The sequence below is a fragment of the Trichophyton verrucosum genome (assembly GCF_000151505.1).
Source record: "Trichophyton verrucosum HKI 0517 chromosome Unknown contig00445_1.f1.exp, whole genome shotgun sequence".
NCBI classification, from domain to species: Eukaryota; Fungi; Ascomycota; class Eurotiomycetes; order Onygenales; family Arthrodermataceae; genus Trichophyton; species Trichophyton verrucosum.
Window position 1 is genome coordinate 29 of NW_003315327.1, and position 25,716 is coordinate 25,744.

The following is a 25,716-nucleotide window of genomic DNA, read 5'->3' on the forward strand; positions in this document are numbered from 1 at the left end:
AGTCTCTCTGCGTTCCCCCCTGATGTCCTCTTTCCTCCAGTCTTTTTTCTTTTTGACGCTTTCCTGTTGTTTGGGATAGATGGACCGGATAGACCGTTGTTGCAGTTGTTTTTTCGTTTTTTTACTCCCTCTTTTCCTCTTTCCTTGGAGCGTCGTGTCGTACTAGACAGCATAGCATAGGTAGACAGAACTATACGTATCGATCATCACTGATTTATATTTTGAAGCCTCTTGCTCCCCCTCGACGTCTTCGCATCTCTTGATCTCCGTCCACTCGTCGTTTTCATCTCTTTTGATGTCTTTTTTAACACTCTTTATGCCAAGCCTGTTCCGGCGCTAAACCATATCGGGCGGTCCATCGTCATCAACCAAAAAGTTGAACTTCAAAAAGTCGACGGGAAAAGACGAACTTCTTCCGCTTCCTCACCTCCATCCCTCCACTCCCTACCAGAGACACGATTAACCGAGACAAACCCTCCAGAAAGAACTGTTTGGGGACTGTGGCGGATACATATACCCTGCACAGCCGACTGGAAACCTCACAGGAGCCGATCACCTCCCCTTTGCTTGCGGAAATCTAGTTCCTGACCGAGTTGACGTCAAGAAAAAAAAGACAGCTCCGTCGTCGCAGGCCGTATACGAACCAAAGAGATGGCAGATACAAGCTCGACACCCGGTCCCAAGCCCAGTAGCAGCGTTAAGCTGGTTCTACTTGGTGAAGCAGCAGTTGGAAAGGTTTGCTTTCCTTCCGGGTTAAGTCCGGCCTCTTCACCCTTTTTTGTCCGGCGGCGCTCTCTCCATCACGCCAGCTAACAAGATTATCGTCATCCAAATAGTCATCCCTCGTTCTGCGATTTGTAAACAATGACTTCCAGGAGAACAAGGAACCTACAATCGGAGGTAAGCCGTCCGCTGTTTTTTTTCCCGAAAAGGTGCTGCCTGTTGCGTATCGAGCTGTCTGACTCCTACCCGTAAACAGCTGCCTTTCTGACCCAGAAATGCTCCCTGCCCACCCGTACAATCAAGTTCGAGATATGGGATACCGCCGGCCAAGAACGTTTCGCATCTCTTGCTCCCATGTACTACCGAAACGCCCAAGCCGCCCTCGTCGTATACGACCTGACCAAACCATCCTCCCTGATCAAAGCCAAACACTGGGTTGCCGAACTCCAGAGACAAGCAAGTCCCGGAATTGTCATCGCTTTGGTCGGTAACAAGCTTGATCTGACAAGCGGTGACGGCACATCGGCCTCAGCCGGTGACCCTGCGCAGGCCCGGGACCCCGCCAATGAGGGTGAAGAGGGAGAGACTCAAGGGGGCAGCGGCGGAAACGACGAACAAGATGACGAACGGGATGGTTCTCCCAATGGCGATGCCAGAAAAGTATCAACACAAGAGGCTAGCTCATACTCTGAAGCCGAGGGTTTACTATTCTTCGAAACCAGTGCCAAGACCGGTTTCAACGTCGCGGAGGTATTCACAGCCATTGCAAATGCGATCCCCGAGGCAAGCCTTAAGAGTTCTAGGGGCGGTGCCGGGGCCGGTGGATCGTCTGGAAATGCCGGACTTGGTACTGGGTCACGGCCTGGAGACGATTCGAGGATCAATCTTCGAGACAGAGGGCAGGTTGGTGCGAAGGAAGGCTGTGCTTGCTAGAATATGTTGTGTGTTTCAGTCTATTAATCCTGTTGTTGCGAGTTTTCTCTGTGTTTTATATGGTTTAGCCCACACTACATTCCATGTGTCCTTGTTTTTTTCTTTTTCGTTTAATCTTTAATATGCATTTTGATTCCTCTACATACTTTCCACAAGGCTGCTGTCTCTTTTGGCGAGCTGGTTGATACTGTACCTATGCGATGTTTCAGTGAACAGATACTCTCCAAGTGCTTCTATTAAATCCACTCTACATATATAACGAGGACAAACGAAAACTAAATAAAGACACACTGGGACTTGCTACGCAGTGTACATATTCGTCCGTTGAGCTGCGAGGCTACCGGGGCAACCAAATTGCTAATGCTTTTTTATATCATCAACCTCCTATATAGTAAGCATATATATACCTCTAATCACAGCCAGCGCATTATTATTATACTAACGCCACTGCGCCCAGGGAAAGAGTCAGATAAAATAAACCCGTGGATAATAAAAGCCACTGCTACAATGCTAATCAAACAGCTGCCAATGTTGCTTGAACATTAAAGAAGCCACATCATATCATTTATCGTCTCAGCATCACAGCCAAAAGGGAAAGTAGAACCTTAACAAGAGAAAAATGGAATGGCGCCTGTTTCCCCTGGTATATAGATAGCGTAGTTGACATAGGGAATAATCTGACCAAAAGCATAAAGATGCGATATAATGTGCCACGCGATTCTAAATGCGAGAATGGGAGGGTATAGCGGATGCTTTGGTTTACTTGTTCATAAAATTGTGTATTCAAAGGTGTAGACGATTCGTAGTCTTGCGTGGGAGTTAGTTGGTCAGAGTCCCTTACTTGCCGTGGTGGCTGTGGTACGGCCCAACGAAGCTTTTGGTATGTCTATCTCTGTCTCTACAAGTTCGAGCCCAGAGAGACTGGGGTAGCGGCGGCTAAAATTTAGTTCCCAGTCTTCTGAAGAGTTGGAGACTTGTCTGGTCGATCGGGGGTGTTGTGGGGAGTTATATTCGCTATTGCCGGTTTGGTTGGCCGATTGAATTCCCGTTCGTAAACTCTTGGGCTTCGGGGGTGCTACTGGACGTTGGGCAGCACGGGAGGTAGTTGATGAGGTCTGGTGCTGCCCGGTATTATATTTGAGGCCGATAGAGGGGGGATCTTTATCTTTTGAAGGTTGGGACCGGAAATCAGGTGTATGCGAAGTCGCAGGGGCGGATGTATATGGTTGCATAGTAGATGACGCTGGCCGTTCTGGTAACGGGGACTCGAATCTTTTGGCCTGTGGATTAGGTACTGCGTCTGTGTATCGTCCATATCCTGATGCTGTCTTGACAGGTGGTGCCTTTTCCGTCTCCTTCAATAAAGACTGAACCTTGTTTTCAATGGCAGCAGCTCTACCGCCACTTCCTATACCTAGTCCCACAGCGCGCGAGGGGCCTCCTTCTCGCTCATTCAACTGTGAGCGATACTGGGCAGCAGCCTCAGCAACCCTTCTTTCCTCCATGGATAATCGACGTCTTTCCATTTCTCGTTTCATTTCAGGTGATATATCGTCTGTGTCAACATTGTCATATCCACGGCCATCGTCGCTCAGCTCCGTTACCTCGGATCCCGTGATGGGAGTGAGGTGCTGTGTGTCATTTTCAGGAGATGGGGTTTGATTCCTATCATGAGGAGCGTTGTTTTCAAAGCGACGGAAAGCATCTCCGAAGCGGCCTGCGAGGAGGGTCTTGGTGCCTGATAAAGAAAGTGAGGATAAACTCCCGCGTTTGGCATGCTTGGATCCACCACTTAGGCGCTTCTCGCGCTTCCGGCTCAACTCTTCCTCTTCCTTAGCTTTAAGGAAATCAACGTCCGACATGTTGGATGGCTGGCTGTATTCGAGATCATGTTCGCCAACGGATGGGCGTAGCAACGTTTCGTCCTCGTCTGACGAGCGTTCGCGACCTCTATCCCTAAGATATTCTAATCTCGATGCGACATATGCAGCAGTAGGCCTAGATTTCGAGTTTGCGGATTTCGAACGGGTTAGCGGGTCTGCAATATCAGAAGCCGTTGGCCGTGTACCTTCCAAAGATGGCCGTGAAGATGCCGGCGATCTAGGAAGGTCGTCCGCTTGAATAGGTTTGGAGTCAAATCTGGCAAAACTTGGTCGAGTCGATAAGCTGCCGCTGTGCACACGGGGATGATCATGACCGCTACTCTCACGAGAACTTCCGGACGCTTGTTTCTTGTGTGATTGGCTCGGGAATCTATGCAACGGTCTTTGGGATAAGGAGGGACTGTCTGACCGCTGGTTGACTGGTGAGGGGGATGTCATCGTGCCAGTGGATACCATCGTTGGTTTCTGTGGTGTTGGCTGCTGTATAGGGACTTGTTGGCGAGAGGGTTCCGCCCTTAGATATGGTGACGATACCAGCTTTTTATCTGATGCTAATGGGTCTATCCGGGTAGTAGTATGGTGCATTCCAAGAGTAGGACTTGGCTGTGGAGATACTGCGGGCTTCGAGAACGCTTCATCGGCAAGAGCATTCGTGACTCTTTTCGATAAATCATCAGGGTTGGCAGTCGATTCGGTATTGGTTGATTCAAAGTTGAAAGTGCCACCCTTTTCATGAAGGAGGGAGAATTGATCTAGAGTTGGGAATCGTGAAGAGAGTTCATCCGTACTGACGTTCCGTTTAGTTCCATCAAGTGCCGCAAACGGGTCACCGGAAACCCTAAGAGGAGAAGGACTGGGCTTGGATGCAGCCTTTTGGTCGGTAGGCTTAACCGGCCTTCCTCTCCGCATCGGCGCAATGTCTGGAATAATTTTTGTTTCCTGAATGGGCGGCGTAAAGGTGGCACCAACTTTTGGTGGTTCCACTGGAGTGGAAGTCGGTAGCTGCTGGCTTCGTCTAGCTTCGGAATGTGAATGGTCGGAATAAATCTACATGGGAAAATAGTTAGTTTTTAAGACGCGCGGATATTAGATATATATTGTATAAGTACGCACGTCTCGAATTGGCACTTCTTTCCCTCGCATATGACATGTTTCACGTAAAACCTGATAAATATTGGGCCTGTCTTTGGGGTGTTCTTTAAGCATAGTGGCTGAATCGAAAGAATTTAATGTTAGCTTGAAAAGGTACCTTGACATCAAAAGTGACAGAGCAAACATACCAATCAAAAGTTTCAGTCTATCTGAAAAGGTTGGGTAGGCGGGATACTTGAACTTTGCGTTCAAAATAGCCATCTGGCCGCCTTCATCAAAAGGGGTGGTATAGTAGCATAGCTTGTACAACAGAACGCCAAGGGCCCAGATATCGCTTTTCTCATCGATCGGCTGTTTTCTATAGACATCTATCATTTCCGGACTTCGATACTGTAGGGTTGTGTGCCTCTGGACATCATCTTCGATCAGTCTACCTTCGGCGGCGGAAGTAGCTGCAGGTCTAGGAGGAGCTGCAGAACCAAAATCACACAGCTTGTAGCAGCGTGAAGGGCCGTTCCCGGAGATCAGGATGTTTTCAACCTTGAGGTCCCTATGCAGGAGTGGTGGCTTGAGATAATGCATACAGGCCACACCTTCGGTGACGTCGCCAAATATCTTCAAGATCTCTGGTTCAGTCAATCGATTCTGTAGCCTGGTATTCATGAAGTCTATCAGGCCGCCACCAGCGCAATGCTCCATGAGCAGGAAGACCTCATATCCGCCGCCTTTGAGTTGTGACGCATGAGAATCAATATATGTAACGATATGTTTGTGTCCCTTCAGCCTCTTCATCGTTTCCACCTCCGTTCTCATGTTGGCGAGGGATGCCTTGTCCGGAACGGCGACCCGCTTCAAGACAGCAGTTTCGACGCCATCAACAGGCTTTGGGAGTCGAACGACGTAGACATGGGCGAATCCTCCTTCGGAAAGGTATTTCTCTACCACAACTCGATGGCTTCCAACCTGCACCTTGGTGCCAGCCATAAAGGTGCCAGCCGGCACAGGGGCGGCCGCCATCGGATTGGCATTCATGTGAAGCCCCAAAGATCGAATTGTAGGTTGTTATTGCGTATTGCTCTATGTTGAGAGAGAGGGCCAGAGAGGACGACAGATGTTCTTTGGGCGGTGTATATGCTTGTATAGTTAAAAGGGGTTTCTTTTCTTTGGTGTTCTTGTGTAGGTTGCTCCTTCAGGGGATCGACGTTCGTTCTTGTTGAGCGGTGATAGATAAGAGGGACAAGGAGATAGCTTCGGGCGGGAGGGAGTTCGACATCTAACGAGGCGCAGGCAACAGCGGCTATATAAGGAGGAGCCGGCAATACTCTGTAGACCCAGAGCGGTTTACAGCCTCATCATGCCCTGCATCCTCATACCCAACGTCGACAGTGTCAGCTTCATCATCGTCATGCAGCAACTTCAGGTACAAAAGTTGATCTCGGGGCAAGCTCAGATGGACAAGATCTGGCCAATCAGAGTGCGTTTCGGCGCAGGATCATATTAATTCCGCATGAAATCTTATGTAATCCATTCGTGCCCGCCCGACGAGTTCGTTTTTTTAGCGGTTAAATAGTCGATTTGGAGGCTGAGAAGGTCACGAAGTACACCTGCATGACTCCAGGCAGCCGGCCAGACAGATAGTCCCCTTCTGAGCAAGGTGACCAAAAGCTAACGAGTTTCCTCCAACCGCTGTTTATGTCGTCTTTGCCTTCATTTCTCTGCGTGTTTCCGTGCATCTGGCCGCTTCAATCTGATTATCTAATCAACTGAGTCACCTGACTTTGGAATAACACTTTTCCGGGAGCTAGTGACTAATCAACTTTAAATGGAAACTGACCAATAAAAACAGGCGCTTCCGGACAGCCATAATAGGAAAAATCAAAACAAACAGAGGAAAACGTCTAAAAAGTGGGTCCTTCCCTTTCCCTTAAATTTTTATTTTGTCTTTATTTTGTCTTCATGCGACTCGCATCACATCAACAAACACGACAGCATCTGCACTGTTGGCATCAAACAACAGAAGGGAAACGCAGCAAACAGGCAGCCAGGCCAGGAGCAGCAGAAGAAGCGGATATTTGTGTGTGTGCGTGTGTGTATGGAGTACGTCTACACTGCTGCTCCCCCGAACGGTAGTAAATGATCAGTGTCAACAGTGGCCTCCCACCAGATCTGTATGATAGTTCGTACTATTTCCTTGCCCGCTGTGCCTTCACCTCCAGTTATTCGTTACAACGTGTCCCAATCCCTCCACTCATCGCGGGCCGGTGTCAAGGCTGGCTTCGATAGGTCAACAAGCAGCGCTGAGAATGGAGACTGGGCCGGCAAACAGGGATCTTTCGTGCTATCCGATTGGACTGCGGCCACTGCTTGGATGAAAAGGGGTGGGGAAGAGAAGAGAAAAACACATTTTAAAAAGACGAAGAGACAAGAAGAAGGGTGAGAAAGAAAAAGAAAAAAAGAAGAGAAAAGAATACAAACGTTTTTCCCTCCACGCCATAAAGGCGGACATTGACATGTTAAAAATAATTTGATATTCCCCTTCGACTCCCACTCCTCCCCCAGAGAGCCAGAGCCCCAAGCCTGTCTCAGATTTCGGCGTCAGGACTCGATTCCTTTCACCCCTTTGCTTATCATTTCGTTCTCCCCAAACCGATCTATCTTATTCTCTTTGTACGAAGTGTATCTGTGCGCAACGTGTGTTCAGCCTATCAAGGTATTTGACATCAAAACGCAGCGGTAAGCCAGAGACTGAAATGCCACTCTGCTTCGTTTCTCGTGGGAATTGCCAGCAAAGTCGCTGGATTTTCTTGCTCTTATGGCCAATTTGCGATCCCGTGTTTTACTCATTGTTAATTTTTAGACTCGAAGCACTTTTCTCGCAATCGAAACGCTCTTCGATACTGATACACAAAGAACGCACCACGGCGCACGACGTTGTTGCACCCTCGTCCTTATCGAAAACGCCCACCAAAGTACCTCCTCGAGTCGCTCCCTTCAATTTAAAGGAAATACTCGACAGCTTCATAGGAGGGGAAGTACAGTCCAAACTGGTGTCATACACACAAAAGGCCGCATACTGCATTGTGTGGTACTTTGGGACCACAATGCATGAATTTTCTATTTATATGAGCAGAGATATACAGCACATTTTGCTATAAGCATCTATACGACAACAAGATATAAAAAAAAGAAAGGAAAAAAGACGAGCAGAAGAAAAGCCCAGGGCAGGGAAAATTGTACAGCACCTGCTCCTTATCAGACTGAAAGGTCATAGCAAAGCAGTGGCTTGATTTTTTGCTGTGCCTCTGTAGCGTTGGAGACAGCGACCTTGCATAATGGACGGCCCTCCACCACCACCGCCTCCTCCTCATGGAGCAAACCCGCGGAGTGACACCGGACCTGGAGATGGCAGCAGGTACCGCAAATCTACAGATTTGCCTGAAGGCCCTTATGATATCTTCATTATCCCGCCTCATTCTGCTGGAGGGGGCTTTTTATACCTCCCCTCACTCCAATGCCATACAAACAGCTTCCTAGCAGGTGTCGCTGTGACATTGATGGGCGTCTACTTTTATTTCAATGCATTACCCACCCTGAAAACCTGGTGTGCAACTGTTGTGGCCCGCGGCGGAATGGGTGTATTCTTGCTCGCCTTTGGAATTGGCCTCGTCAGCTGGGCCATTGGCAAGGCCCAAGCCGAGGGAGTTTTCCGTCAACGTTCTCGCTCAAAACCTACCGCTTCCAGCAATGGAAGTACTTCTCGTGGGCCTCCTCCTGGACCTCCTCCAGGTGGTCCTCCCCCGGGCGGACACGGCCCTCCGCCACCTGGCGGAGCGGGCCCGGGGCCTGGAGCAGGCGGCGGCTCTTATCAAAATTACGGCGGACATTATGCTGGTGCTGGGTTCCCCCCTCCCCCTAATCCAGGGGCTGGATTTCCCGGAGGGGGAGGACCATACCCGGGGGCTAGAGGGCCATATCCTGGTGCTGGACCCCAATATCCAGGAGGGCATCAGTATAATAGGAATAGCTACCCTGGAAGCCGCCAGAGCTATGGAAGCTATAATTCTCCGCCCTCTCCAGAGCCTCATAGACGTGACACTCGACGTTCCGAATCCCCGGGACCTCCGCCTCCACCAAGGCGTGAAGCACCGCGGCCAGCATCTCCACCGCCTCCACCACCAAATCATGAACCCCGTAGGTCCGAGACGCCCAAGCCACAATTTATGCCCAAAGAACCTGAGCCAAAACCTGAACAAAAACCGGAGCCTCCAAAACCAGAGGTTCCAAAGAAAGAGGAACCAGCACCAGAAGAGCCGAAGCCAGCTCCTCCACAACCTGAGGCTCCAGCACCTGAACCGCCAAAGAGGGAAATCCCCAAACCAGAAGAACCTAAGCCAGAAGAACCTAAACCCGAGCCTCCAAAGCCAGCAGCTCCAAAACCAGAACCTCCGAAACAGCCTGAGGTTAAGCCAGATCCTCCAAAACCTGCAGAGCCTGCTCCTCAACCAACTCCTCAGCCCGAGCCTCCAAAGCCAGAAACTCCGAAAGAAACACCTACGGTAGACCCAACGATGGGCGAGTGGGAGAAAGCTCGTGAAGAAACGAGGAGGAGAGAGGAGTTGAAGAGAAAGATGGAAGAAATTAAGCGTAAAAGGGCAGAAGCAGAACGCAAGAAGAAGGAAGAAGAAGAGAAGAAAGCTCGTGAGGAGCAAGAAAAGCGTGATAAGGAGAAGCGGGAACGTGAATACCGTCTGTGGAAGGAGAAGAGAGCCAAAGAAAAGGCTGCCAAAGAAGCGGCCGAGAGAGAAGCAAAGGCAGCCCAGGAAGCAGCCGAAAAGGAGGCTGCAGAGAAGGCTGCGAAGGAAAAGGCCAGACAGGAAGCTGCAGCGCGGTATGCGGCCGCAAAAGAAGCTGCTGCGGCCAGACGAGCTGCCGCTGCAGCGTCCGCAGCCCCCTCAGTCGCTCCATCAGTTTCATCAACTACAAAACTATCGTCAGCTACCAAAGTCTCTCCTGTCAAGCCAAAGTCCCAGACGCCTTCGCCAGAAAAGAGGTCTCCATCGCCAGAGAAGCGACCAGCACCAAAGACTACACAGAGCAAGCCTCCTTTCCCTTCCGTCAAGACAGCAACCACGGATGCAGAAGACGATGGCTATTCATTTCGCCCTTATGACCGACCAAGATCAAGTATCAGTCGGCCTAGCCAGGCAGCCTCGGTTATTTCAGAGTCAACTTATGCTCCATCTCAATCTACTGCAAACACCTCACCTCCTCCATCTCAACGTGGACCATATTCCACCAAGGATCCTAACAAGATTGTCATCCACGGCGTATACACCTTTAATAATGCATTCATGAAAACTCCTATTGCCCAATTGGTATCTGGAGTAGGCTCAGTTACGGATGGACTCATTCTGCGAATGACAACGGAAGGCATGTTCGTTGACGATGATGTCCGTGGAGTAGCGCAGAGAGAATGGGATATCAAGGCATGGACTATGAAGCTAATAGAGGTATGGTGCCCTTTGCACTCCGCCAATGGCAGTCATCCTACTCGCTCAGGCAATGGAAAGCTCAATCCCTTCCGGTTTGGCAATTTGCACTCGTCGTCCAAGCAGCCTAGCAGCGAGGATTCAGATGCTTTCGTTTCAGGAATGCTTCATACCTGTAAAGACCAATGCCGTTTCGGGGTGAGCAGTGCTGCAGACTCGAGTAGTTCTTATCATAGTGCTGGCAGTGGTATTGACCAAGCTATTCTACAGACAGCGGAAGCTCGCGGCCTGCACATTATCCGAACCAGCATCAGAGATCAAGACGGCAAACGGTTCATCTTTGTCCTTGACGAAAGCGAAGCCTGGAAGGTTGCTCTTGGTCTTAAGTGTCTGAGAAAAGGTAGTCAAGTGCGTGCTCTGGGCGTATGCGGTCTACCGGCCAACGAGGCTGCCTCCATCCTGGGCAACCTAGGCTATTGATATCAGTGGTTTGTCCGGTATATCTGGGATGATCCATTCAATCTGCTTCTCCCACCATACTTTTTCTTCTACTTTACTTTTCTATACCCCTTTATCCAGGAAAACATTTTGTCATCCTGTTTGAATATTTGTCTGTTTCCCTCTTATTACCTATTTATTCGCCCTGGAGGTATCATGATAGCTATGATCAGAGCATTTCATCTGCTTCATTTTAGCGATGGCGTTATGAGTTTTTAATGATACTGCACTCTCCTATGTCTTGAGCCTCCTCCTTTACTTGCTTCTAATATCTTGATAAAGTGCCTTGACTACTTCTCCTAGAACGTTCTGCTCTGACTTGCGGGAGCAAGCATGGAGTTACATCTAAAGGGGCCTCTGTTATCCTGGCTATAAGACTCGAACGTTTTTGCCCCTAGAGTCCGGCTAAATCTATTTTAATCATCCCCATCGGCAATGCTGTAATGAATCCTTCTCTACATCGACATCTAGTTCGTATCCTCCCTGAATGCGCCCTTCCCACCATCCCAGGGCGACTTGCGTAACAGCGACTCTCGTTAAATAAGCAAGCAGCGACAAGCAAATCAAAGCAGCAGCCAGTCAGCGTTTCACCGCAGGTCCGGTTGGTTAATCTTCCGTGCCTGGGCGGTGCAGGCCAGACCAGACCAGGCTGGGGGGAAATGCGGCTGCCTGGCCATCGTCGTCAGCGTCCTTTGCGGCCGTATCTTTGATTGCGTGAAGGAGCGCCCTTGCCTGGCCATCCGAGACTTATATTATTTTGAATATATTAGACAATACCCAAGAGACAGCCACTCCCATCGAAGCCTGGTTCTGGTCGTCTTAATTAATCTAGAGCGAATATTGAACCACCAAGCTAGCCATGGGTAATCCCAAGGAAGAAGAGCTCGAGGAGCAGCAGGCTCCCTTGCTGCCCCAGTACTCCGACGACTCAGATACCGTCATCGGCGACGAGAAGATATACACTCCTCCGAGCACTGCATCAAACAGTGGCGAGTCCCAGCCAGACCTCCACACAGAGGCAGCCATCGAGGACGCCCGTGAGAACGACCGGCTTCTCGCGAGCTCTCTGCCGCCAGGCTACCATGACCACGTCCGCTCTCCAGGATGCCTCAGGGGGGATCTCAATGTAGACATCAAGGATGACTACGCCGTCAAGGAGGAAAATTCGCCTGGGGAGTCTGCCAGCACCCGTCAAGGACCAGGCCGATTCCGTCGCTGGTGGAGGGCTAGACGCCGATGTCATCGCCGCGAGGACGGCGGACATCGTGAGCGGTCTTGCTGTGTGAAGATATTCATCACCTTGAAGGCAGTCCTTATTGTCTGGCTGTGTCTTTGGCTTGTCCGCTGGGCCACAGTCCGCTTCATCAGGGTAAGATGTTAAATCTGCAGGCTTACTCCCTTTGAACTAGTTCTTTGATAGCTCATTAGTTATTACATGGTTTATGGCTAACGTTTGAGCTGCTCTCAGAGACATCATCACCATAATCACCACTCGGTTGGATATCATAACTATGGCTTTGGCTGCCACTCAAAGTCTTCTCGAGAGATAGTTGTTAGAGAAAGGGAATCCTGGATCTATGGAGATTACCCTCTATACGACTTACTGGACCTCAGGACTAGAACTGGATCCATTTATGTTACCATCGTGCCGCAGCCAGCCCACCAAGACGATCCAACTCGCCCTGCAAGGATATCCATAAGGTCGAGAACTGGCAATGTCTTCGTGAGGTTCAAGATGCCCGACGATGCCACAGTTATCAGCGATGCTCTATCCACATATGACATGGAAAAGCCTCAGCCTTCTCTCTTCAAAGAAGTCTTCTTCAAAGACCCGGCTATGAATCACCATTCATGGCAATCGAATTCCTCCTCTTTACCCCCTCGCCCATATGAGATTGATATCGAAACCAGGAGTGGAAACGTGTTCGCCGTCCTTGGATTTTCTACCCATGCTTCAGTCACAACTCGAAGTGGTAACATCAACACTCACCTAACTCCCCTCGTCTTTGAAAATACCACTTTCCCTCATAACAGGAGATGCAAGCGCTGTGACGACATCTCTATAACCACGCAAACTCGCTCTGGTAATGTATCGCTGAAAGTTACAGAGCCATCCTTCATCATCGCTCCTGAGAAATCTGAGCACACACCGGAGGCTCAAGATAATACTCCCCATCCCAAGATACGCATAGATACTCGCTCCAATAGCTCCAGCAGACAGGAAAAATGGAACCGTATCCTGGAAGCTCTCAACAAGAAACCCAGCCATGCTGAAGTTAGGCCCTGTAACCATCCGGAGCTCAGAGTGAACGCCTACCATATCAGCCGTAATTCGGCCAACATGGCCATTTCTTAGCCTCATTCTTGGGCGGGCCATGTCGTTGCTACGGATTTCCGGCGTGGAAATGTCGTTCTGCGAGGTGAAGGTCTGGAAGTTGTTCGTCGATCTCGACACGGTTTTCTTGCTACTAAGAAGCCTACGGTTGGACGTGACGACAAGAAGAGCTGGTGGGGAAGCGAGGGAAACATGAGTGTAGGCTTGGAGTCCCGAGGACCCGTGGAGTTCGATGTCAGAGGTTAGGGAGGATGAAATAAAGTCTACAAAGTAGTCGTTTTCTATGATTCACTGCTTGTTCAAGCTCCTCGTTTGTGTTGATTATTAGTAACTAGTTATTTTTCTTACTTTAAATTGATTGATTAGTTAGTGACTTTGAGGATCAATAGCATTCTCTTCCTGCCAAATTATACAGTGTATAAAATAGCAATACTTTATCCACTGACTTCCCGTGGGTCGCCGATAGCTGTCATTATTCTTAAAGCACAAAGAAACAAACAACAGAAGAGTAACAAACAAACTGCCATATAGCGGTATAATATAGAGAAGCCTGAAGATGATATACCCTCGAAGGGATGGGAAAGATAAAGGATAGGCATATCTAAGTGTAGTTTGGAGTAAACAAAAGGGGTTGATGCAAATAGTGTTTGCAAAGCACGGATATATGTTTTTTTCTATGCTTGACTAATCTTTTCTTCGGATTGTCGGTTTCGCATGCTAGTAGATGCACTTGATTTCTCTACTGTGTCTCTCTGTGAGATCTCTTCATCCATACGAATGTATTCATCGGGGCGACTGAGTTGGGTGGCAGCTAAGGGAATAGAATTAGCATAGAGGTATTTGATTAAAACAGGGAAAGCCTTACTTTTATTAAATGCAACAATTATACCCCTATTCGCCTCGAAATACCGATCAATATCTTCCAGCGTTCGATTTGCTGTCTCTGGATAAAAAAGGTACGTGATCGGGATGAATGAAAAGCATATCACTGCCCATATAATCCAGAATCTCCAACCTAGATTTTCAATCCCAGGGAGGGTGATCTGTACTACCATATAATTCTGTGAAATTTTCGTTAGTTAGGATGAACATAAACCACTGGAGATGAGAAATTGCGCCTTTACCATAATCCAGTTTGTAGCCATAGCCAGAGACGCCCCTTTAGTCCTCATTTCCAGGGCATTTATCTCCGTTGGGTATAGCCATGGGACACCAAGTACTCCCATACCGAAGCTTGCAAAGAAAGCAAAGAAGAACGACACAGCCACTATTCCAAGTTTATACTTATCTCCATGCCCGTTTTCTGATAAGGACAGGGAGATAGTGATAGCTATGAAACATATTGAGCAGGCCAGGGAGGACGACATCATCACTTTCCGGCGCCCATAACGCTCGATCACGAAGTAAGCGAGGCAGGAAAAAACCAGATAGTCAACGCTCCCAGCTGCTGCGAGTATGCGAGAAAGAAGCGGCGAGAGATTGAGGGCATGTATGAAGACATAGGACATATAGTATCTAATAAGGTTAAACCTTGGTATATACTAAAACGGGCCTGTGTGATACTTACGAGGTAACATTGATTCCAGATATTTGATTCATTGCCTGCATCCATGCCCCTAGAATCATCCGCCTAAGAACACCGGGTGGCCCTATTATATGATTTTTCTTAGCTAGGTATATCCCGAGGGAACTCTGGAAGACTCGCCTTTTCCCATAAGCAGTTTAAACCATGTATAAGAGTTCAGATTCTCCCGATCTAGCACATCTTTGATGACGTTGAATTGGGTTTTGACAGAATGAGAAGTTGACGTTGCTCCGTTACCTTCCAGTGCAGCTAGCACCTCTAGTGCCTCGCCGTACTGCCCCTTGCGGATGAGTAGACGGGGAGAGTCTGGTAGAAAAGGGCACATGGCGTATATGCAAAGAGTAAAAAACACCTGAAATGCTAAGGGAAATCTCCATGCAACGCTCCCTTTAGCAAAAGAGAAACCAAGCGTTAACCAGTTAGAAGCAGAAAATCCCATTATACAGTTTGCCTAAGCCGAGTCAGCTAGTTAGTGGATGGATAGTTACGGGGAAGCACCCGGGATATTCATCTCACCATTTGAATAATAACAAGCTTCCCCCTGCTGTTCATTTTACTAGTCTCAGACTGCCATACCCCAGCCGTCGAGGTGTTCATTCCAGTACCTAGACCGGCCACCACTCTTCCAACCATCATCTGAGGCACACCATAGGCAGAAGCTTGGATGATACCACCGATAGCAATGATAGTGCTGCCAACTATTATCTGCCGGGGTCTGCCAAAATAGTCTCCGGTCCATACAGTTGACATGGCACCAACGAAACATCCAATATTGTAAACAGATGTCATGGTCCCTTGTAGGTTTGTGGATGGATAACCCATTGTTTGTAGGAAGTCCTCCCCAATAAGGACGTTGCCGAACACCCCCTATCTCCAAGTTAGTACGGGTCGAATAGAATCAACCAGAGCTTTAAACAGACCTGGTCATAACCGTAGAATATGAGGACTGTAGATGCAGCTATAGATATCCATATAGTGAGTTTATCACCAGACCCTCCAAGATATTTCTTCGCCATTGTTCTCTTGGGTAAGCAACTTGGTATCATTTGATTCAAACCTTGGAAGACGAGAAGGATAGCAGATAGTATGTATGGTATTCTCGACTAGGTAGACTACCGCACCGGAAGCTTCTGCGATGCAGTGTAACAAGCACCGGGGCTAAATGGTGAGATAGGTTGGTCGTCAGGAATGAGTGGCCCAGGTGTGGAAGCCGCTTTTATTAGACGACTGGGGCTCCATCGTGGCTACCAGCCATCCAACCGCGGCTATCCCCGTTCTCTCCCCACAATTGCAGATCCGGGTAAGTTGTCACTCCCAAGGTATCGCTATGAAATCAGGGTTCTGTCTTTTAGTTATAAGCATCTCGCTTGACTGGCGATCCCGGGGCGTACAGAGGAACACAAGTCGCTCAATGCTAAGATAACTATGCAATTAGCTAGTAATCTGAAATGCATGTCCCCCATGTATTTCAGATCCACGACCACAAGAAGTATCTATTCATCCTGCTCAATAGAGACTCTTATTAGGTTTTTCGGTTGCGTTCACCTTGGGCTCCGTTTAGCCGGCTATGTTAATATTGGAGGTTATTGTAAATCTATGTTGTATCATTGATACAGGTGCCGGCCATTTAGACGCTTTTAATCAACCCATTGCTATCTGTTCAACTCATGGACGGACAGAAATACGTCAGTTAAAAGGGAAGATTGCTCTATTGCTTATACCAGCTGCGTTCGATGTCGAGATAAAGAGGCTCCAAGGAGCTCGGAGATAAGGCCGAGCTTAGGTTTTAGTTGACTAGTCACGTGCATCTTTGTTTACTTCAAAGGAGCCTCGACGTGTGTTTTTGAACAGTCTCTATCAAAACAAACAACGCCCTCTGAATTGTATTATTACTTCCTACGCCAGAGATACGCTGCGTACATTTTCACCTTATGAGCTCATTTTCTTCCTTCACATTCTTCTTATGACCTTAGAAAAATTTTTTTTTCACATATTGCGACTTTACTTCTCTCTACTGTCAAGCATTATCCATCAATTCCTCTCTTGGTCACCTACATACCTCTTACAGTTGGCACCTATTAATTAAACATGGAAACCTCAGATTTTGAGGTCCGTATACCTGTACATCCGGGCGACAAAGAAGACTACAATGATATCAACATGCTAGACACGTCTTCTAGCGATGCTGGCTTCTCAAGTGATGAGGAAACCCCAAGCAACGGTCAAATCTCACAAGAAGCAAAACCAAGCGTGACTATTGTCAACGAAGAGCTGGAGGAGCTGGAGGGAAAGTCGAAGGAGGGCTTCCATATCCTCACGAAGCTGGAGACCATATTGAAGAAACATCCATCTTCCACTGGAGCCACTGAAGCCCTACGTAAACAAATCTTGGAGACTATGGATCAAGGCAAGAGCCATCCCACAATCACAATAGGCGTTGTTGGTGCCACTGGTGCTGGAAAATCTTCTTTAATAAATGCACTGTTAGGAGAGAAACGTTTAGTTCCTACCAGTGGAATGAGGGCGTGCACTGCAGCGATCACAGAAATCTCATATTGTCACGGGCCATGGAACTATGAGGCTGAGATTCAGTTTGTATCTCGGTCAGCGTGGGAGGAGGAAATGCGCCTTCTCTTCGAAGACATGCAGGATGGTCTTGATGAACTTCCTTCCACTTATGACTCTGAATTTGGCATAGCATGTGCCAAATTCAGAGCTGTATACCAGCTTGACCCCAGGAATACCCAAATTGAAAAAATCATGGAAGTCCCTAACGTTGCTACAGTACTTGGTTCTACTAAGTACGTGTCTGGAAACAATGCAACCGACTTCTACAATGAGCTTAAAAAATATGTGGATAGTGAACCACGTCGTCTAGTTTCAGACCAGGATATCATAGATACCAATGATACGATATCACAGAATAAGTCCATGCAATTGTGGCCACTTGTTGAGCTGGTGCGCCTACATGTCAAAGCACCCGTTTTATCCACTGGGGTGGTACTTGTGGACCTCCCGGGGTTGCTGGACGTCAACACGGCCAGGGGAACTTTGGCTCAAAAATACATAAAAAATTGCTCTAGCCTGTGGGTAGTCGCGCCTATCACTCGAGCTGTCGATGATCATTCGGCGAGGACACTTCTAGGGGACGGTTTCAAGCGGCAGCTGCAGCTCGATGGCGGGATGGGCCAACTGGCTTTTATCTGCAGCAAGACCGATGATATCAACTTGTCGGAGGCAGCAGATGACCCCGGACTCAAACATGCGAGAGAAGCGTTGGATAATTTTTGTGAAGAAAAAAAGCAGCAGGCCAAAGCCATGGGCTTGAAAATACAGAGCCTTAAACAAAAGGACAAGCGCATAAGGTTGAAGTTAGAGAACCTGATCGACTTTGCGATACAGGACGATACCAAAGTCGCCCCCGAGATCAACCCTATACAGAGCCCTTCTAACCATGGTGCCATGAACATATCTCCATCGCCATCACCCAGCCCCCGAAAGCGCGAGTTCATGGTTTCCAAAAAGAGTTTAACAGAAAAACAAGCCACAGTTAAGGCCCAACTCCAGTCTCTCGAAACTGAGGTTTTATCTGTTAGAAAGGAGATAAAACTTAAGCAACGCGAATTCGAGCGTTGCTGCATAGAAAAAAGAAACAAATACTCTGAAACACGAATAAGAGAGGATTTCGTGGCTGGACTTCTTCATCCCAGAAACACCAGCCAAGATGAAGAAGGCACCATGGCCAAGGAAAAATTAGATGTTTTTTGCGTGTCATCTAAGGCATTTCAGATATTGGAAGGTAGGTTAAAGGAGCACAAAGTAATGAAGGGGTTCATAGTCCCCGAGGATACTGGGATACCCCAGCTCCAAAGATACTGTTTGAACCTGGGCGTTACGGCCCGTATGGCAAAGCATGCCAGCTTCTTGAACAACCTTGGCCAATTAGTCAATAGTTTACAGCTTCAGGCATCAGGGCAAGATAAACTGTCACTCCGGTCAAAACAAGATGACCAGGAATTACTTCAGGCTGAGTTCAACAACCTCAAGGAGGTGAGTGTTATAATTAATTTTTTTTTTTTTTTTTTTTTTTTTTTTTCATTTTAAATTGATTCACTGACCTTTGTCAGGTTTTAAACACCACGATCCTCAACCTGTCAAACGCTTTGTTGGAAATAAGGCAGCATCTATATGCTAGTCTTGGTATGTCCCATTTCCAAACTGCATCGAGAAGTTTGAAGTTAATATGTGTAGATAATGCCGCCATTGCAGCTAAGAATGCGGCTGAAAGGACGCTATCTCGGTGGAACCGAGTCAAGAAGCATGGAGGAATTTCATACCCCACTTACAAAGCCATCTGCCGGAGATTTGGCGAATTTCGTGATGGAAAGGGGAATCACTACGTAAGTAAACCAAGTAATTATACCTGGTTCATAGGGAGCTAACATTTCCACCACAGAACTGGAATAAAGAGTTGTATGTCCTGCAAACAGCTTTGACGTTCGAAGAATGAGACTCATGTTTATAGAGCCGACCCATTAATGGCAATTATTGGGCTAGCCTGGGAAATGTAATCTTAATATTTTCAACCTCAATGTTGCCGGTGGCCATGCTAATTATTACCCAGGACTTTCACCAGGCAGATCCCTCATCTGTTCAACAAAACCTCAGATTCTCTACGGAGAGATATAGGTGAATTTCACAGAGACGTGATGAAAAATGTCCGAACGCTTAATGAGACCGACTCAAGATCCAAAATCTTAAATGATCAATGTTTAAGATATAAGGAAAGGATCAAGCAAATTATCCATTTTGTCACTGATAAAATGGACTCCAAGCAAAAGGAACTAAACCGTATTTTTATCCCAAGCATAAAAACGGCTTTGAGACCTGCCTACAGTGAAGTTTCCACAATCAAGGGTATGATTTCCAATCTTCGCTTAAAATATGTATTGAAAATAAAGCTAAATTATTATTATTATTATTATTATTATTAGGAGCTGGTTCATTCCCGAAAATAAAGGCAATAATGGCTAACTGTGTATCTCAGTCCAAGAATGACATGTTCCTGGGAACTGTCGATATTATCAAAATGGAACTCGAAGAGTTAGTCAACGCCCTTGTTGACTTAATCAGCCTCGACGTTGAGAGGATTTTCGATGATATGGGCGATGATTACTTGACAGGGGTGAAAAGCTCAAGCGAAATGATGGAGACACCCCTCAAGGAGGAGCTACTTTCATTTTTGAATAGTACATCACTCTTTGGTGACATTGCCAGAGAAGAAGAGCTGCCTGGAGATAATGCAGATCCAACGAACACCGTTCTTGATTCCAAGCCAGCAGTGGTAACTACTATGAACGGCTCCGAAGTCAAGTATGAGCTTTAGCACATGGGTAACTGAGGAAACATCGATCTTGACCACATTATCAGAAGGGCTTGCCAATCAATCTGTCTTGCTCTTCTCCTCTAGATCCCACCTTGTCCCTTATTTTCCCTACCCCTACTCCGTGTAGTGTCTCCAGCAGGGCTACACGGACATCATTTGCTTTCTTTTGTTCAAATGTGTGATTAGTTTTCATGATACATTTTGAGGGTTCTAAGTTCAACACGAGGACTCTCCTCAGGATAACAGATGACAGTATGACTTAACAAATCATGCTTGTCAGACTGCTTTGAGATTTCAACATTCCTACGAAGCCTTTGATACGGATTCATCCACAGGTCCAAGCTTTCAGATTCCCCAACCCAAATCCTTGCTAGTAAAGATGAAAAAATACAATAATAATAATATGTTCCTTTCACACTTTTTTGAGAGCATATCTGTCTTGAGTCTCCGTTGTCAAGCCCATACCGCCGTACCCCTAGATAAAGTAACAGAGTGCAACGGGAAACTTGCTACTTGTCCTATTGTAGTGCATATCTAGTAGTCGGCCAGTAGTCCCGAGGCATCGATTCTGATGCTTTGATACAGGTGGCCCTCAGACTATGTCCTGATCTGTCGTTGCTAACCGCCGTGATTGGGGGCACGTCCGCTGCATTTGCTGCAGTTTCATCATCGTGGGGGCATTGAAAAAGAGTAGAATGGGGAAAATTCGATCCACGCTATCCTAAGGTAAATATAGAACTACCCAAGAGTTGGATGACTTTGATCGTCCAGAAATCGACATCTCTAGCTTCATCTACGATGTGAGATAACTACCAAATGTTGGCTGCCACCAAAAATAGCAACAGGGCATCAGCTTTTCGTTTAATCCGGATGAAAAAAAGAATGACATGCAGAGATCCATATGATAACTCTAAAGACAATGCAAAGATGTTTACTAGTCGCAAGCCTCGGTTTATGGTATCAATGGGGGAGCAGGCATCATGAATAGGGAATGAATGCACGGCCTGCAGCAGCGCAGGGACGACGTGGGTTCGCAGAATAGAACTCAGTGCATGAGAACAGACGATCGTTCTATCGCAGTGGAGCAACGACAGCCCAGAATCACTGGCGATTGGACTTCGTTCTCGATCAGAGGCAGCAAAGTGCCCCAGACCTGGACAAGGCCTGCAGCAAGTGGTGCATACAGTGGTATTCACGACCTGCCAGACTGCTAACTAGTTACACCCAGCCTAGCCGAAGCAACGGAACCAGATGACACACGGCGGTTAGAGAGTCATGTAGAGTTTTCCTCCCCTGTTAGCTCGCACACGGATAGCAAGAATAACAAGGGGGTTGCTGGGAGTGGGCGCTTCCGTCTCTCTTCTCTGCATGAAATAAGTAACTAATAGCCTGCTGTCCCGGGCGACGATGCTTGTTCGAGAAGTGTTTCCCAATCACAGCGCTCCCCGGGGGACTCTCGGCTGTTGGATCCCTGGAATCGAGGCCCTTTTTACCTTCCAGCGTAATACGAGGAGCTGGAAACGGCGCGAGCTAACAGGCCCAATTCGATGTGTTGCTATTTTTGGAGCCTCGAGGTCGGCGGTTAAAAAATGTTGATATTCAGGTACCAATTGAGACCTCAATCTGGTTGACTGTGCAGCAACTAACTAACTAACGGACAAAAGGCAGAGGACGGCACATAACTAGTTAACTAACCCCTTGGCAACTTGCAACGTCCGTGGTTCATGCCGGCAAGTAACAAGTTGGCTGGCGGCTACAGCCCTGCTACAACCAAATTTGGACGGGAGGAACATCGAAGGAATCCCAACACCGGGACCAAGGGATGAGAGCGCTGGCTTTAGTTAGCTAGCTAGCCCTTTCGAGGATATGCTCAATGGCTATCTGACTTTCCCCTATGCACCGTGCATCCTTCCCTGCAAGCCCAAGGCCTTTCAGAGCAGAGCCAACCGAGCCCATGGATGGAGGCACTTGGGCGGTAATACCAAGTGACATTGTTGCCGCTGCCTTCCCCTCCCTACGGATTCCCTCTTTCAGTATTTTCTTTTTTTTTTTTTTTCTTTCTTCGTCTGGTTTTCTTTTCTTTTTAATTATAGATGCAACTCTCCACCTTATGCCCGGCACAGGGAGGGGGGAGGGGGAGCGTGAGACTGAGGGTGAGAATAAGTTTTGATATAATTGCACGACAGCCTATCTTTCCCTCCGTTTCTCTCGAACTCTCTGACGTCTGCCTCTCCTTTTCTTCCGTCTACCCCTTTTGTTTCATTCTTCTCCATCCGGGGGAAATACATTCTCTCATGGCTGTTTGAATATAGCTTCATATCCGTTATGGTTAATGTACCCTGATTTCCCTCCCTTTTTCTTCTATTTTTACTACTTTCAAGAGGAGCTGGGCTCTCCTATAATACTCTTTTAATTGCAGATTTGATTTAATTTCTAACTTGATTGTTTTTATCCATTCCTTAACTACGTCCTGGACTATCTACATCGATCTGCAGCTGTGTCCATTCTATTCTTCACTTTATATTTACCCCCAGGGGCTTACGAATGAACGAACAAACGTCTCTGGCAGACCTCGGAAACTAATAACGATTTTTAATTCAACGAAACGCCTTAATTTTGATTCTACCAAGGACTCGTTGCGGGCATCGAGATCAAGTTCATTTCTTCTTCTGGGAAATTAAAGAGCTTATACATACAATTCTCTAGAGATATGTCAACAGGTGAAGTCGAGTACAGGAGTGTCTTGCAGCAGTATGCATACTTTTTTTTTTCAATAAGTCTTTTTGGCTTGCCCCTTCAAGAAGGTAGATCTGAAAAAAACAAGCACCTTTGCTGACCTCTCTAGCAGCGAATATATCTCGTCCTCACAAGGACTGTCAGAAGATGTAGGCGGATATCTTGCAAGATATGATGGTATACCAGTTGGGCATGATGGAGGGGTGCATTCTTCTGAGTATCCGTGGACGTGTCTTCCAGTGCCGGTGAAGCAAGAGGCTCACCATGCGAGGCAGCTATATGATAGCATATACTCATTGCCGTTGATGTCTAGCCCTCCAAAATACCATCCACAGCTCACATATGACACACATGAGTCTGATCAAACCCCTTTGACACAGAGATTTGGAATCTCTGATGGCTATGTCGGCGCTAACTCTCTACACAACGGTAGGAATACCAAGTATTATTGCCATTCCTTTTCATTCGCCAATGACAGGCTAACAGAAGCAGACATGTATAAGGGGGGTATGGTAGATAATCATGCCATCCTCCCGTCAGTAGGCTCTGAGCTTAACAACCGAGCATCTACCGAAGCCGAGTCTTTATCCAGCTGGGAGAACTCTCCTAGACCGACCATGGCACAGTTGACCGTGGACACAGCAGTTCCTACCACGCAGTCGCCTTCTGGGTTTGTCTCAGCATCGATAGGGTATAATAACATATCTGCATACTCAGAGATGCCCTCTTCAACTTCAGCTTTCACTCCCTGTAGCTCCCTATACTACTCAAACACGCCACTCTCACCTTCAGCGTCGCCTCAAAGACAGCAGCAATATTCAGACCGTCTCAAGGTTGAATCGGGCGCCATGGCTGCCATGTCTCCGGGAGCTCCTCGAACCCGGCAATTAAGAACTTACGGTTACGACGGCTGCGGAAGTGGATGGGTACAGAGCCCTTCTTCCGCTAATCCAACGTACCTTCCCCAGCCGCATGGTAACACACCATTTGCTGGATCATCCCCTCTAGAGCAGAAACCAGACCACCTCCTCCCTCCTCCCCATGCGGTAGATACATCTGAGGAGAAAGCAGAGCCAAAGGAAGCAGTAGAAGCCCTGCCTCCTCCGTTGCCAAAACCCCCAGCCGGTGTTAAAAGGTCCAAGTCTAACATGGCTACCCCGAAGCGCAAAATCAAGCAAGCTGTATCCCGAAAAGCGTCTGGGAAGAAGCTGTGTCGGCAACAGCATGATATCGATCACTATTCAAACCTGGCTGACCCTCCTGACTTGTTTGAACCGTTGAAGGATAGCCCATCACAACCACCACCGGAAGACCTGTTCCCGTCTGACCCAGCAATGATTCCCCGGGAGCAGGATCCTCGCTTTGAAGGCGACATGTACACTCCCGCCTGGGTACGCGGACAGGGAAACAAGCGTGAAGGCTGGTGCGGCATCTGCAAGCCTGGACGCTGGCTTGTGCTCAAAAACTCCGGGTATTGGTATGACAAGAGTTTCACACATGGCATCAGTGCCACGACCGGACAGGCATTTAGTCCCCCGAAGCAGACTCGACGAAGCCAGGGCAACGCAAACATCTGGGAGGGTCTCTGTGAGAACTGTGACTCGTGGGTTGGGCTGGTCAGTAGCAAGAAGAGAGGGACGACATGGTTTCGCCATGCTTATAAGGTTAGTTCCTGCATCCAAGGGGAGGTCCTGGGGAGAGGGATGTCATGCATCGATCTAACAACGGACATGGTATAACTATATAGTGTTATAATGGCTGCAGCACCACCAGCAGGAGCAGCAAGGCTGAAGGCACGCTAAAGAGACGACGAGCAAGCAGTGAGAGCGATGACAGCCGCCCTTCGACTCGACCTAAGCTGTCATCAACACCGACTGCTCGCAAGGCGAAGCCAGCCATTCCATCCTTTGCTTCCAAAGTAAGCCAATCTCCAACCACATCCTAGTTCGCCATGTTAGCAAACTCGTATCATGATTTTTCCCCCTTCCCCTTCTCTTTCTTAAACCTATCATTGCTGTCTCCATTTCTCTGTTTCTCTCGGTGTTTTCAATCCATTCTTCCATGTTCAAAATGTTGAGCAGGGATTTGCATTCGGCTTCTGGAGTTTCATCGTTCTATCCGCACCCTTGTTTTAAGCATCTTCTTTCTCCCTTTTTCCCCTTTATCGTCGGACGGTTATGTGCGTTAGTTATAGAGAGGCTATGCATGTTCCATCGATTTGTAGTTTAACCTGGAGCTGTTTTTGGCCAGGGAAAGAGATACCAAAAAAAAAAGTCTGCTTTTTTGATATCACAGCCTTAACGGATGTGCTAAGGGGGGCCCTGCTACGGCGTTTCTGACAGGCCAGCTACCATCCCCCAGCCTCCACCGACATGCATAAGTGCCTGATAAAATAGTAGCAGATGAGGAGGGAAAAACGGGTGCTGGGCCAGTGAGCAGCTCGCCCGCCTGCCTACCAAAATTCATCCACCGACTCTGCTGATCTTAGTGGTCGAATACGCCCTGTCCCTGGTCCATCCATCATCCTCGACTCATCCATCTCTGTGCTGTAATATTGTATCTGTCTGTTTTCACAGCGTCGTCGTCGTCCTGTCAACATGCAATCGTCCTGACCTGGTCCTGAGAGCAGCAACCTCCCCCCCTTTCCCATCCCTGCTCGCTGAGGTCGCATGTTTCCTGTTTCCCTTCTGCAGGTAAAATTCCCCCCCTCCCCGTCCCCTGGCCGTCCGTGTCTGCCTATTGGAAGTCGAGTAAAATCGGTGGCTTGGAGCAGAGGGATCTCGTCTAATTTCATACATCGCAGCTCAGTCTCCCTAAGAAGAACCTTCTAGCAACCCGCGCATCTTTGCTTCTCTCTGTCTTATTATTTGCTTTTTCCGTTCTTCTCGACGTTGCTGGCCCTGCCGGCTGTCTTTATCATCATAATCATCACCGTCGTCGTCGTCCTCGTCGTCCTCGTCGTCTCCTCCGTCGCCAGCTCTTCTCTCTGTCCGCCGGTGTATAACTAACTACCAAGGCGAATATCTATAAGAAAACAAGAAAAAAAAAAAAAAAAA

The 25,716-nt window shown here is 47.9% G+C and overlaps 9 protein-coding genes across 9 annotated transcripts; 6 read left to right on the plus strand and 3 right to left on the minus strand.

Annotated features, from left to right (window-relative positions):
* Positions 1 to 836: 836 nt before the first annotated feature.
* TRV_05667 (uncharacterized protein) lies at positions 837 to 1,656 on the plus strand (the record flags this gene model as incomplete). Its single annotated transcript, XM_003020209.1, has 2 exons — positions 837 to 900; positions 980 to 1,656. Coding segments are annotated over 2 exons (741 nt in total), but the record flags the coding sequence as incomplete, so codon positions are not given.
* Positions 1,657 to 2,221: 565 nt separating this feature from the next.
* TRV_05668 (uncharacterized protein) lies at positions 2,222 to 5,663 on the minus strand (the record flags this gene model as incomplete). The annotated part of the gene is made up of 3 exons (XM_003020210.1): positions 2,222 to 2,376; positions 2,498 to 4,586; positions 4,653 to 5,663. 3 exons carry the CDS (start codon positions 5,661 to 5,663, stop codon positions 2,222 to 2,224), a joined length of 3,255 nt encoding a protein of 1,084 aa, XP_003020256.1.
* Positions 5,664 to 7,963: 2,300 nt separating this feature from the next.
* Positions 7,964 to 10,600, plus strand: TRV_05669 (uncharacterized protein; the record flags this gene model as incomplete). Its single annotated transcript, XM_003020211.1, has 1 exon — positions 7,964 to 10,600. The coding sequence occupies one exon, from the start codon at positions 7,964 to 7,966 to the stop codon at positions 10,598 to 10,600; it is 2,637 nt and encodes an 878-aa protein (XP_003020257.1).
* Positions 10,601 to 11,477: 877 nt separating this feature from the next.
* Positions 11,478 to 13,199, plus strand: TRV_05670 (uncharacterized protein; the record flags this gene model as incomplete). Its single annotated transcript, XM_003020212.1, has 3 exons — positions 11,478 to 11,987; positions 12,087 to 12,893; positions 12,975 to 13,199. 3 exons carry the CDS (start codon positions 11,478 to 11,480, stop codon positions 13,197 to 13,199), a joined length of 1,542 nt encoding a protein of 513 aa, XP_003020258.1.
* Positions 13,200 to 13,627: 428 nt separating this feature from the next.
* TRV_05671 (uncharacterized protein) lies at positions 13,628 to 14,320 on the minus strand (the record flags this gene model as incomplete). Its single annotated transcript, XM_003020213.1, has 2 exons — positions 13,628 to 13,996; positions 14,078 to 14,320. The coding sequence occupies 2 exons, from the start codon at positions 14,318 to 14,320 to the stop codon at positions 13,628 to 13,630; spliced, it is 612 nt and encodes a 203-aa protein (XP_003020259.1).
* Positions 14,321 to 14,623: 303 nt separating this feature from the next.
* On the minus strand, positions 14,624 to 15,554 carry TRV_05672 (hexose transporter protein; the record flags this gene model as incomplete). The annotated part of the gene is made up of 3 exons (XM_003020214.1): positions 14,624 to 14,989; positions 15,055 to 15,405; positions 15,459 to 15,554. The coding sequence occupies 3 exons, from the start codon at positions 15,552 to 15,554 to the stop codon at positions 14,624 to 14,626; spliced, it is 813 nt and encodes a 270-aa protein (XP_003020260.1).
* Positions 15,555 to 16,626: 1,072 nt separating this feature from the next.
* Positions 16,627 to 19,005, plus strand: TRV_05673 (uncharacterized protein; the record flags this gene model as incomplete). The annotated part of the gene is made up of 3 exons (XM_003020215.1): positions 16,627 to 18,588; positions 18,666 to 18,938; positions 18,973 to 19,005. 3 exons carry the CDS (start codon positions 16,627 to 16,629, stop codon positions 19,003 to 19,005), a joined length of 2,268 nt encoding a protein of 755 aa, XP_003020261.1.
* Positions 19,006 to 19,564: 559 nt separating this feature from the next.
* TRV_05674 (uncharacterized protein) lies at positions 19,565 to 19,924 on the plus strand (the record flags this gene model as incomplete). The annotated part of the gene is made up of 1 exon (XM_003020216.1): positions 19,565 to 19,924. One exon carries the CDS (start codon positions 19,565 to 19,567, stop codon positions 19,922 to 19,924), a length of 360 nt encoding a protein of 119 aa, XP_003020262.1.
* A 2,710-nt stretch (positions 19,925 to 22,634) lies between these two features.
* Positions 22,635 to 24,605, plus strand: TRV_05675 (uncharacterized protein; the record flags this gene model as incomplete). The annotated part of the gene is made up of 3 exons (XM_003020217.1): positions 22,635 to 22,675; positions 22,770 to 24,324; positions 24,408 to 24,605. 3 exons carry the CDS (start codon positions 22,635 to 22,637, stop codon positions 24,603 to 24,605), a joined length of 1,794 nt encoding a protein of 597 aa, XP_003020263.1.
* Positions 24,606 to 25,716: the final 1,111 nt, after the last annotated feature.